Genomic DNA, 12,586 nt, shown 5'->3' on the forward strand with positions numbered 1-12,586 from the left:
TTTTAGTTTCTTAATATTTTAATATGAATTAAGCGATTTTTGATGATATGTTTTTGTAAGTGATCAGAGACGATCGTCCTTTTCTCAATTTCATCGTCATTTAAGAAACTACTGCCGTTTTTAGTTTTTTAACATTTTTATATGAAAACATCGATTTTATATGAAAATTATTAGTGATCACAGGGCAACAAAATCGAAAAAATTTTGATGTATTGTGGTAGTACAAAAATGGTAAAATTTTAAAATTATATGGATAGGTTTTTTTTTATTAAATTTTTTTCTAATTTTTTTATTCACATTTAAGTGAATAAATTAAATTTTCAGAAAATTTACTTGTATTTTGTTTTTGTTAAAATTTTTGTTACAATAACAAAACACATGTAAAATTTACACTCAATGTACACGCTTGTACGCACATACAATTTTCTGAAAATAAGCGAATTCACTTAATTGTGAATAAATTGGAAAATAATCCATTGATTTTTATGATCGATATCTCATTTTGTTTCTATTACATGTGGCATTGTTTCTGCCGTTTTCCATGATTTTTTTAAAACAAAAAAATTGGAAATTTTTATATAAAAAATATATTTTTTGCTTCAATTTGTTATTATAACTCCGAAACTACTGAGCCGATTAAAACGCAATATATATGTAAAAATTTGTACATAGCATGGGGAAAATGTTTTCAATATTCAATCAATCGAAAGAAGAACACTAACTACTCAATTTTATGTATATCAAACAAAAAAGTTAAATTTTGTGAAAATGAGCGAATTCACTTAATTGTGAATAAATTCGAAAAGAATCAATCGAATTTTATCTTCGATATCTCATTTTGTTCCTATTATACGCGGCTTTGCGACAAAGTAATAAACCTGAACAAGTTTTGCCGTTTTCGATTTTTCATGAGTTTTATAAAACACAAAAATTTGATATTTTCACGTAAAAAATATATTTTTTGCTTCAATTTGTTATTATAACTCCGAAACTACTGAGCCGATTAAAACGCAATATATAACCGTATTAAAGGTTATGTAAATTTTTCTAAGTTTTCTTCAATAATATCGGACTAACCCTTTTTGAGTTATCATAAATTATGTGAAAAAACATTTAAAAACATTCACAATTTTAGAATTAAAAAATTTTGCCATTTTTGTACCATGATGCATCAAATCTATATATTGTTACGTTTTAACCTTTTCAAAACGTTGGTTTATTTCCTTTAAATAAACCGGATACTTTTGATTGCAAATAAAAGCCGTTTAGTAGTTTGAAAATTGTAACAACTCTTTATTTATTTAAAATGTACAACAACAGAATTAAGTAGTCACTCAATGTTTTATTTTATAGACGTTTATAAATTCTCGGAACTATAGACACACTTTATAATGTACACGAATTCACTTGAAAAACACAGCACTCATTTGATGTTTATTCGAAAAGCGTCGCTGATAAACTCCCTAACGACTGCAACCTCTGCCACTATTTATAACACTGCCATCTGCACTCTAGATTGCTCTTTAACTGGCAAAGTTCGAATATTCTAGAATCTAGATCTTACTAATACATACGCCATCTGTGGTGTACTTTCTACAATGTTCTTTAACTGAATATTCGAATATACGGTCTCAGCAAACAGCGTTGCCAACTTACGATCAATAGTCAACTGAAAGCTTTTATTTAATAATGCCCACAGATATGTTAGAGTTTGCTATTACAGCACTGTTATTTAAAAGCATTATGCTACTTTTAAATCAGCCGTTAAAATCGTTATATTTGAATTCAAGTACAATTTCGTAACAATATCTATATCTATATTTGCTGTTGACTTGTGTTATCATACTTTCAATTGGACTTTCAAACTACAGCCATTACTGTTTTATATGAACAGATCGATTTTTCATGGAAATTATTAGGGATCACGGATAAGCATTCTTTAAGAAACTATTTTTTGTTTCTTATCATTTTATAGTAATTTATTTCTATTTTTATACCCTTCACCATGATTGACAAGGGTCACTATAAGTTTGTAATTCCGTTTGTAATTTCTACATTTTTAATTTGCGACCCCATAAAGTATATATATCCTGGATCGTTATAGATAGCGAAGTCGATATAGCCATGTTGAAATCAACTTATCGTAGCCAATAAATAACTTACATACATGTTTCATACATCAATATATCAGCTATAGACCCGGTTCGGTTGCAATTTAAAATTGAGAAAATCGGCCCACAAATGGCTGAGATATAAGGAAAACCCAGGACAAACTCAATTTTTGATCTATATCTGGATTACTTATTAATATAGATAATATGGATACCTAAAGATAGATATGTATATACTTTGGAACATCGTATATAACGTTATAGTAAGTCGGACCTACAATGGGTCAAAATCGGGAAAAATATTTTTTAACCCGAATTTTTTTTTTCAAAAAAATGTTTTTTCTAAAAAAAATTTAAATTAAAAAAAATTTTAAAATTTCTTGTTTTTTTCATATAATTTTTTTTTTAAATAAATTTAAAAGAAAAAATTAAATTAAAAAAGAAATTTTTGTTTTTGCATAAAATTTTTTTCAATAATAAAAAAAAAAAATTAAAATTGTTGAAATTAAAACAACAAAATATTTTTTAACTCGAATTTTTTTTTTCCAAAAAAATGTTTTTGTCATATAATTTTTTTTCTAAATAAATTAAAAAAAAAAAATTAAACTAAAAAAGAAATTTAAAATTTTTTTTCATTTTTTTGTTTTGTCATCAATTTTTTTTCTTCTGCAGGCTTTGACAAGTATTTTATTATAATTCTGCTACAAAACCTTGAATCTAAGATAAATATTTATTCATTTTTTTTCTCTAAAAAATTCCTTGCGTTGTTCTATTATGATTAACTTAAGTATGTCTTAACAGATTCCAAAATGCTTGCATACATATCTTTTTTTACTAGATTGTTTTATAGTTGTAATAGTATTTAATATTCCATTTGTAAATTGTTTGTAAATCCAAGAAAAGCTTAAGCCATAAGCTTTTTTTTCTTATGCCACCAAAACGAACAAAAGAAAAAAAAAACAACAACTTGAAGGAATTTAAACAAAAATGTTATATGTAAAAATTGTTATTGTTTTCTTGTTGTATTAAACAGCAACAAAAGTAGTTGTTATTTAAAGGAAACCTGTAACCAAGACCTTACATTAAGCCAATGACGAGCAAGTTGTAGAAATAAAGTTTGGATGTGGTTGTACATAATAAATGTGGATAATGAGAACGGCCGAATAAAGTGAATCTTTTAAAAAAAAGTAAAAAAAGGTTGGCTGCTACTTTAACTTTACCTGAAATGTTAGTTAGAAAGTCTTCCTTTATGCTTTAGTTATAAGAAAGCTTTCTATATCTGTTCTAAAACAACTTCTTGGTATTTGCTTAAGTAATCTTATTTAGAAAGAGAAGCCGAAGATCTTTCTTTGTTACAGCTTTTTTGTTAGCTTAAACTTGACTTTCAATATTATTTAGAAAAGCTTCTCTTACGCATTACTTTTTCTTTTCTCTACATATGTTAGAACAACTTCTTGGTAATGCGTTAAGTAATCTTATTTAGAAAGAAAGGCCGAAGAACTTTTTTTGCTACAGCTTTATTGCTAGCATAAACTTTACTTATAATTTATGTTAGAAAAGCTTCCTTACGCATTACTTTTCAAGTTTTCTCTACATATTTTAGAACATCTTATAGGTAATGCGTTAAGTAATCTTATTTAGAAAGAAAGGCCGAAGATCTTTCTTTGTTACAGCTTCTTTGCCAGCATAAACTTTACTTCCAATTTAAGTTACAAAAGCTTCCTTTACGCATTACTTTTTAAATTATCTCTATCTATTCTAAAACAACTTCTTGGTAATTAGTTAAGTTTAGAAAGAAAGGACGAAGATCTTTCTTTGTTACGGCTTCTTTGCCAGCATAAACATAACTTGAAATTTAACATTACGTTTTAAGCTTTCTCTATCTATTCTAAAACAACTTCTTGGTAATGCGTTAAGTATTCTTATTTAGAAAGAAAGGCCGAAGATCTTTCTTTGTTACAACTTCTTTGCCAACATAAGCTTTACTTCTAATTTAAGTTTGAAAAACTTTCTTTACGCATTACGTTTTAAGCATTCCCTATGTCTTCTAAAACAACAGCTTGGTAATTCGTCAAGTTTAGAATGAAAGGCTGAAGATCTTTCTCTGCTACAGCTTCTTTGCCAGCATAAACTTTACTTCTTTACTGAAATTTTAGTTAGAAAAGCTTTCTTTACTTGTAAGCCTTTTCTATCTATTCCTTAGCTTTCTGATATATTCTAATACAACTTCTTGGTAATTCGTTAAGTAATCTAATTTAGAAAGAAAGCCCGAATATCTCTGTTTGCAACAGCTTCTATGGAAATATAGTATCGACATGCCATTTAGAAAACAAACAATTCTATTATATAGATCTCTTCAAAATTCCATTAACAACCGAAACTAAATTTATTCGGCTGCATTAAAAAAAGTAACAACCGTCAAATATCAAAATGAGCCTTGACATGTTAAAAATGTTATTATTTGCTAGTTGTTGGTTGGTAGTGGTACGTTCCTTCTCTTTTTATTTGTTTAGCTCTATCTCGTCTTGTGCATACATTTTATGGAAATAATATTCTTGTCAGGATTAAAAAGGCTACGTGACTTGAAAACTAAATATTTACTACAACTATTTGAAACAATGGAAATTCTAAGGGAATTTGAATAAAAGAAACAGCAGCAGAAACGAAATGAATGTAAACAAATACAAATGAAAAACAAGAACAAAATATTATATGATCGTTCATTTGGGGACGAATATAGTCACATATTTCAATTTTTTTTTTTTTTCAGGGGGATAAATGTTTATCAGGATACAGTTTTCCTAAGCACAGTTTAGGTATTCATAACATATGTTCAATACAACTTTTTCTGGGCTATTTCCAGCTTATCATGATGTTTGATCTCAACAACATGTAAGAGAGCATCCTTGCAGTCATGATGACTTTTGATACAGTAAAAATGCTGTATGCAAAATAAATATTTGTAAATATTCCTATATAAGCCAACACTATTCTTCATTGTTGTGTATTTTTAGTTCACATTTTCCGGCATATTCCTGTGTCATCAAACAGTTTCATATTTCTCAATGTTAACTCTATTTGTTTGCTTACAGTGCTTCAATTTTTTGGCTTGAAGCTGGTACCTTTTTGTCATTCATTCTTATTTTTTTTTTCATGTATTTACAAACATGTCACAGCACATTTGTAGCTTGTAAGTAGGAGCAAAGAAATATGTAACCAAAAAGAAAAGGAAATACGTGCAGGCAAACGTATATTATTATCACGTATCATTTCATCTTTGTTACACAGAAATATCATTCATCTATTTATTTTTATTTATACCTCTAGTTTACTTATTTACATGTAAATAGTACAACTTTGTAAAAAAAATTTAATATAAAAAATTGACACACGCAAATAGGAAAAAAACTTCCATTTAATTTGAAATTTTAGTTCCGGTTTTTTGTAAAGTTCAATAACCCACTATATAAATACAATATAGAAAAAAATATCTATCAATCATTTGAAAACAAAAGTTTTTGCTATGTATTTTGGGGAAAATTCACTTCTGCTTTAATATACATACATACTAGGGTATACAAATACTTTTGTTCGTATAAAACGAATAATTCGAATAAGAAATTATAACTTGTTCGAATAATTCGAATACACATTGAAAATTAATCGAATTATTCGAATAAAAGAACTAAAATTTAAGTTAGAAAAGCTTGCTCTATGATTTAGTTTTAATCATTTTATCTATTTCTTAGTTTTCTGTATCTATTCTAAAACAACTTCTTGATAATTCGTTAAGTAATCTAATTTGAAAAGAAAGGCCGAAGATCTATCCTTGCTGCCTCCAATTTTATCTGGAAACGTTTCCATTGCACATTCGTTTTAAAAATTCTCTATCTATTCTAAAACAACTTCTTGGTAATTCGTTAAGTAATCTTATTTAGAAAGAAAGTTCGAAGATCTTTCTTTTCTACAGCTTTTTTGCCAGCATCAACTTTACCACCAATTTTAGCTAGAAAAATTTCATTTATGCAATACTTTTGTAATGTCGTATCGTCTTAAGCCACCATTAAATTGTTCTTCATTTGTTATGTATCAATCCTCAATATCAATTTCAACATTTTGATTAAAATTATTTGTTTTAACATAAAGAGCATCAATAACGATCAAATATATAGCGCATTTGATATATAATTAAGTTTCTAACAATATTTCGCTACCATTTTTGTATTACGGTGAAGCCGTCATATGTGGTGATAACTAAATGACTGAAATTTATTTCTAGAAACATAATATCTTGCGGTAATATTTATATGTACATATATTTGTAATCTAAAATTATTAAAAGACTCATTTTAACTTTAGACATTAGTTGGATGTCAGTAGAAATATAATATTTTCATTTAAAATAAAAAAATAAAAAAAATGCTACGATGGAAAAAAACTTGGAAAACGACCTAGCGTAGGTTATAGGGCTTGCTGAGTACATTACAAATTGTGTCAAAAAATTTCAGAAACACCCTCAAATTCAGAAGTTATTCTGAAAAAACCGTTTTCAGTGATGTTCGTCAACTTATCGGTCTGTAACTCAGTCAGTTTTGGTCCGACATTAAATTCTTGAACGGATTTAGAAAGAAAACTGATTACGCTTTCAACTGACGTGCATTTTTTGATACATTTGTAAGTTATAAGTATTGTTTTTGTTAAGAATACCTAAAAGAAAAACTGAATTTATCAACTTTTCACTTTTTTTTTTTGATTTCAGTCGCTTTTCATTGCTTATAAAAATTTATAACAATGTATAAAGGAAATTTAGTTCCTAATAAAACATGGTTTTAATTATTCAATTCGGATGAAAATTTTAAAAGTTATTCAACTTTTCATTAACACATTTTTTAGTATTTTCTCCCATATGAACAAAAAAAAAATCAAAAAAATTTACAAAAAAAAATATTTGTACAATTTTTAAATTACAAGGTAAATTTTGTCAAACTTTTTTCGGAAAAGTTTAATAACTTTTGCAAGTATAAACCGATTTTAACAACTAATGTCTAGTTCTTATTTACAAAAAATTTTCTTTATAATACTGTGCAAAAAAATAGGGTTTCATAGAAAAAAATAAAAATACCTATTGTTGAATTTGAAAAATTACAAAAAAAAAAATAAAAAATAAAGCGAAACCATTTATAAAAACTTATACATTTCTTGGAATATGGATTTTCTATGAAAGCCTAATTCTTTACCTATCCATAATTGTTTAAAATTTTTAAATGTGTCGAAAAATGTATGAGGTAGAGGTACTATAACTCAAAATTTTGAGGGTGTTTCAAAATCTTTGAAAACTGTTTTAGTATGTCCTCACTTAAGCCTACAGCCTCCATTAGGTGGCTTTTCAAGTTCTGACAAAAAGTGTTATTTTGTAGCAGAGTGTAATTTACAGTTACGTAAGTATCTGCTTATTATGTACCATATTATTTTCTTTTCTAAAATAGTAGTATGTATTTTTACTACTTTTTAAAAAAATTATGTAATAGTTTTATTACTTTTTAAAAATAGTGGTGTTTTTAATAAATTTTTTAAAAAAGTAGTATTTCTACTCCTTTTTTAAAAAAGTAGTATTTCTACTCCTTTTTTAAAAAAGTAGTATTTTTACTACATAATAGAAATACTAATTTCTAATACTGTTTTAAAAAAGTAGTATTTTTTAAAATAGTAGTGTTTCTACTACTTTTTTAAAAAATGTAGTATTTGTACTACTATTTTTAATGCTATTTAAAAAAAGGTTTATTTTTATTTTTATAAATTTTTTTTTTTTACTACTTTATATAAGTAGTATGTATTTCTACTCCTTTTCTCAAATAGTCGTATTTCTATTACTTTTTTCAAATAGTATTATTTCTACTACTTTTTAAAAAAGTAGTATTTCTACTACTTTTTTAAAAAAATAGTGTTATTTCTACTCCTTTTCTAAAATAGTAGTATTTGAAGCACATAGTAGAAATACTACTAATTTAAAATAGCATTTATACAACTTTTTTACTTCTTTTCAAAAAAGTAGTATTTTTACTACTTTTCAAAAAAGTAGCATTTTTACTACTTTTCAAAAAAGTAGTATTTCCACTCTTTTTCTCAAATAGTAATATTGCAACTACTGTTTTAAAAAACTAGTAAAATACCACTCCGTTATAGACTCTGAAAGCTTCCAGCCGATGAGCTCCAAACCGGTTTCATTGGAAAGGTAATTTTGTGCAGATAGTTTTTGGAACTACTTTTCCAATTTTTTAAAAATGTAGTATTTCTACTACTTTTTATACCCTTCACCATGAGTGGCAAGGGTATATATAAGTTTGTCATTCCGTTTGTAATTTCTACATTTTTCATTTGCCACCCATACATCAATACGATTCATACATCAATATCTCCGAAATTCTTCCGGCTCGGTTGTTATTTAAAATCGAGAAAACTTCGATTTTTTACCTATTTTTGACCCATATCTGGCTTAGTAAATCATTAATATAGACAATATGGATATCTAATGATAGATATTTCAAAGACCTGTGCAACGACGTATATAAGACCATAGTAAAATGGACCTACAATGGGTCAAAATCGGAAAAAATATTTTTTAATCCGATTTTTTTTTTCACCAAAAAATAATTTTTTTCCAAATATTAAAAAAAGATTAAAACAAATAATTTTTTAAAATTTAAAAAAAAAATTAAAAAACAATTTCGAAAAAAAATTTAAATTCTGTTTACCTAAAAATATTTAAAATTTTTATTTTAAAGTATAATTTGGTGAAGGGTATATAAGATTCCGCACAGCCGAATATAGCTCTCTTACTTGTTTTTATAAAAAGTCGTATTTCCACTCCTTTTCTCAAATAGTAGTATTTCTACTACTTTTTAAAAAAGTAGTATTTCTACTAAAAAAAGTAGTAAAAATACTACTTTTTTAAAAAAGTTGTAGAAACACTACATTTTTAAAAACGTAATTCCTAAAATCATATGCACAAAATTACCTTTTCAATGAAAACGGTTTGGAGCTCATCGGTTGGATGGTTTCAGAGTATATAACGAACATAGGTAGGTAGAAACATATCTTTTTTCGTTCTTAATTTCTACATTTTCACCCATGTATATTCCGCTGTTTTGTAAATCGAATCCAAGTTATGTTTTTGATTTTAAAATGATTTTGATTTTAAACATGATTTGGTGTTCTGTAAATTGAATTCACATGTTTTACATGTTCGTTTTACTTTCGAGTACACAAACCTGTTTCAATACATACATTTTTTTCAAATTATTCATTATTCGAAAATGGTAATTTTTCAATTATTCGTAAGAAATTGTTGGATTATTCAAATGTTTACCCTAATACATATATATGTATAAATGCAATAATAATGATGTAAATATTTAATACATTTACCAGCAGATAAGATATAATGTCATTAAACTTTCGATAATCAATGTAGGTAGGTTGACGACTGCAATTGAAAGGGGCTACTTACTGCATTGATAGCCAATCTATTATATTGAATTAAGCATACTTTCGCTCTGTATTTTTGCTATATTCATTTATTTATATGGCCATACTTGACATAATTATTTTTTTTTAAAAGAAAATACTTCAAGAACCAATCAGAAACTAAACAAATAACTCGTTAATAACTAAATGAAAAAAATAAGCTAGATAAAGATACAAAATTCAACAAATAACTTAACAATTAAACAAATAATGATTTTGTTAAGGAATTCATTACAAATCCTGTTTTAGGTTTCTCGGAGATAGGAATCGGTTCAGGTTCTAATAAGAAAGGCACCAGTTATGTTGTTTTAGTAGGGGAAAATCAATTTTTACAAACTCTGTTACAGGTCACTGAGAACGGTTTCCCTTTGACCTTATCTTTTAACTTTACTTTAAAATAATTATTATGAAGCCAATATCAAATTAAATAATTGAAAACGATCGTTTTATTTTTTAAATTTTATGGGTTCATTATCCTTGTCTGTTTGAAATGTTTATTTTGAATAATTTTCAGCTGTTGGCAACTGAAATACGAATAAATATCGCTTATGGAAAATAACACATGAGTAATTCTTATTAAAATGAATACATTGTATATAATTAAACTTCTAGATATGGATATTAATAAGAAATTATTTAAGAATACGCTGCTTGCTATTCCACACAGTGTTTTTAAAACAATTTAGGCATTTCACAGTTTGTTTTCGATAGGCAGTTATTTTCCTGTGGTTTTTACTTTAGCTACAGATTTAAGTTGTGGTCATATTATTTAAAACTGTGATTACTCTAAATGTCTGATCTAGATGATAAAAAAACACCAATGACAAAACTGGCAAAAATAAAACATTTAAAATAAACTTTATACTTCTCATTTAAAGTGCTGGCACTTAAAACATTTAGTTTCATTTACCAGCTCCAAGGAAACAGTCTTTCCCATTTGCAAAGCATTTAAACTTTAAGTTATTTATTAAAAATATTCAAGTTTAAAATAATGTACGGAAAATTTATAATTTTTACGGTTGTCTTGGCATTTATGGCCCTGCAATTAGGTAAGGTTTGTTAATGCATTTTAATTACTCTAAATTAATATGTAAATTTTTAATCTAACAGTTCAAGCTAAAGACTCTACTCATTCATCAACACACTCAACAAAACAAAATGTTACCCAGTGCTATAGCTGTGATAGCCCCAGCTCTTGTCGTAGTCCTCAAAAACTAACCTGTGATCAAAAGATGGCCAATGCTACAATCCTGCAACTGGCAAAACACTTTTCAAATGTTGTAAATGTTGCAAGCACTCAATTTGTATGTTTGAAAACTAGCTATTCTCACAGTAAGTGGAATTTAATTATTAATTTGCTTTTTAATTAAATTTTATTTTTGTTAATTCCAGATAACATAAGCATTATTGACATTAGAGGCTGCCTTAATGTGGGTGTTAATGCCTGCGGTTTGCGTCCTTTAAATACTACTTTGAAAACGAATAAATGTAAAACTTGCCTAACGAATTTGTGCAATCCAGCTGGAACTTTCTCTTCCAGCTCTGCTGCCATTATATTGTCTTCAGTATTGAGTTTAGTGTTGTTGAAATATGCTCATTTTTAAGTTTAACAATTAATAAAGATTTTTGAAATTTGCAAAATGTTTGCTTAATGCAGTGGTAATTATTTGCTTGTGTAAATTTTGTTCTATACTCGAAAACATTGTTGTTCTTTCGATTTTTTTAAGGCAAATGAATCAATTAATTTAGGAGTAGCTTTGACTAAAGTTGCTGTTGCAGATAATGTAGGCAAATGATGTTTTGTATGCTTGGATATTTAATGGAACTGGATTTTAGAATATTCTTTAAAATGAATGATACACTTGAAGAAATAAATGTGATGATAATAACACAGGGCAACAAAATCGAACAAATTTTAAAGGCTTTTTAAACCACTACACGATTTTGATTCTATATTTTTTTTCAAATATAGTCCAAATTTTAAATTCTATGCAAAGGTTTTTGTTTAAAAAAAATTTTAAGTAAAATTCTGAATTTTGTTTTGATGTTTCTCCACATAATTAATGATAACTCAAAAACGGTTTTCCGATATTATTAAAATAAACTTGGAAAAATTTAAATTAACATATACCCGTAATTCGTTTATACATTGTGTTTCAATCGGCTCAGTAGTTTCGGAGTTATAATAACAAATTGAAGCAAAAAATATATTTTTTACATGAAAATAAAAATTTTTTTCTTTTAAAAAAATCATGAAAAATCGAAAACGGCAGATATTGTTCAAGTTTATTACTTTATCACAAAGCCAAATTTAATACAAATATAATGAGATATCGATCATAAAAATCGATGGATTCTTTTCGAATTTATTCACAATTAAGTGAATTAGCTCATTTTCACAAAATTTTACTTTTTTGTTTGATATACATAAAATTGAAGAGTTAATGTTCTTCTTTCGATTGATTGAATTTTGAAAATATTTTTCCCATGCTATTTATAAACTTTGATGTATATATATCGTTTCAATCGACTCAGTAGTTTCGGAGATATAATAACAAATTGAAGCAAAAATATATTTTTTACATGAAAAAAGCTAATTTTTTTTGTTTTAAAAAAATCATGAAAAATCGAAAACGGCAGATTTGTTTAAGTTTAATGCTTTATCGCAAAGCCACATGTAATAGCAACAAAATGAGATATCGCTCATAAAATCGATGGATTGTTTTCGAATTTAATCACAATTAAGTGAATTCGCTGATTTTCACAAAATTTTACTTTTTTGTTTTAAATACATAAAATTGAGTAGTGAATGTTCTTCTTTCGATTGATTGAATTTTGAAAATATTCTCCCCATGCTATTTACAAACTTTCACATACATATTGCGTTTCAATCGACTCAGTAGTTTCGGAGTTATAATAACAAATTGAAGCGAAAATATATATTTTTTACA

General features: G+C 26.6%; 1 protein-coding gene across 1 annotated transcript; it reads left to right on the forward strand.

The window, feature by feature from the left end:
• The first annotated feature begins 10,545 nt into the window (after positions 1 to 10,545).
• LOC135951437 (uncharacterized) lies at positions 10,546 to 11,276 on the forward strand. The gene is made up of 3 exons (XM_065501093.1): positions 10,546 to 10,684; positions 10,746 to 10,967; positions 11,028 to 11,276. The coding sequence occupies exons 1-3, from the start codon at positions 10,627 to 10,629 to the stop codon at positions 11,237 to 11,239; spliced, it is 492 nt and encodes a 163-aa protein (XP_065357165.1). The 5' UTR covers positions 10,546 to 10,626; the 3' UTR covers positions 11,240 to 11,276.
• Positions 11,277 to 12,586: the final 1,310 nt, after the last annotated feature.

Source organism: Calliphora vicina, chromosome 2 (genome assembly GCF_958450345.1).
Source record: "Calliphora vicina chromosome 2, idCalVici1.1, whole genome shotgun sequence".
In the NCBI taxonomy this organism is placed as follows: Eukaryota; Metazoa; Arthropoda; class Insecta; order Diptera; family Calliphoridae; genus Calliphora; species Calliphora vicina.

Bases quoted from the DNA above. Each gene is read 5' to 3' on its own strand.
- LOC135951437 (XM_065501093.1), top strand. From the start codon at position 10,627: ATGTACGGAAAATTTATAATTTTTACGGTTGTCTTGGCATTTATGGCC. The intron at 10,685-10,745 runs GTAAGGTTTGTT...TTAATCTAACAG, and splicing joins ATTTATGGCCCTGCAATTAG to TTCAAGCTAAAGACTCTACT. The intron at 10,968-11,027 runs GTAAGTGGAATT...TGTTAATTCCAG, and splicing joins GAAAACTAGCTATTCTCACA to ATAACATAAGCATTATTGAC.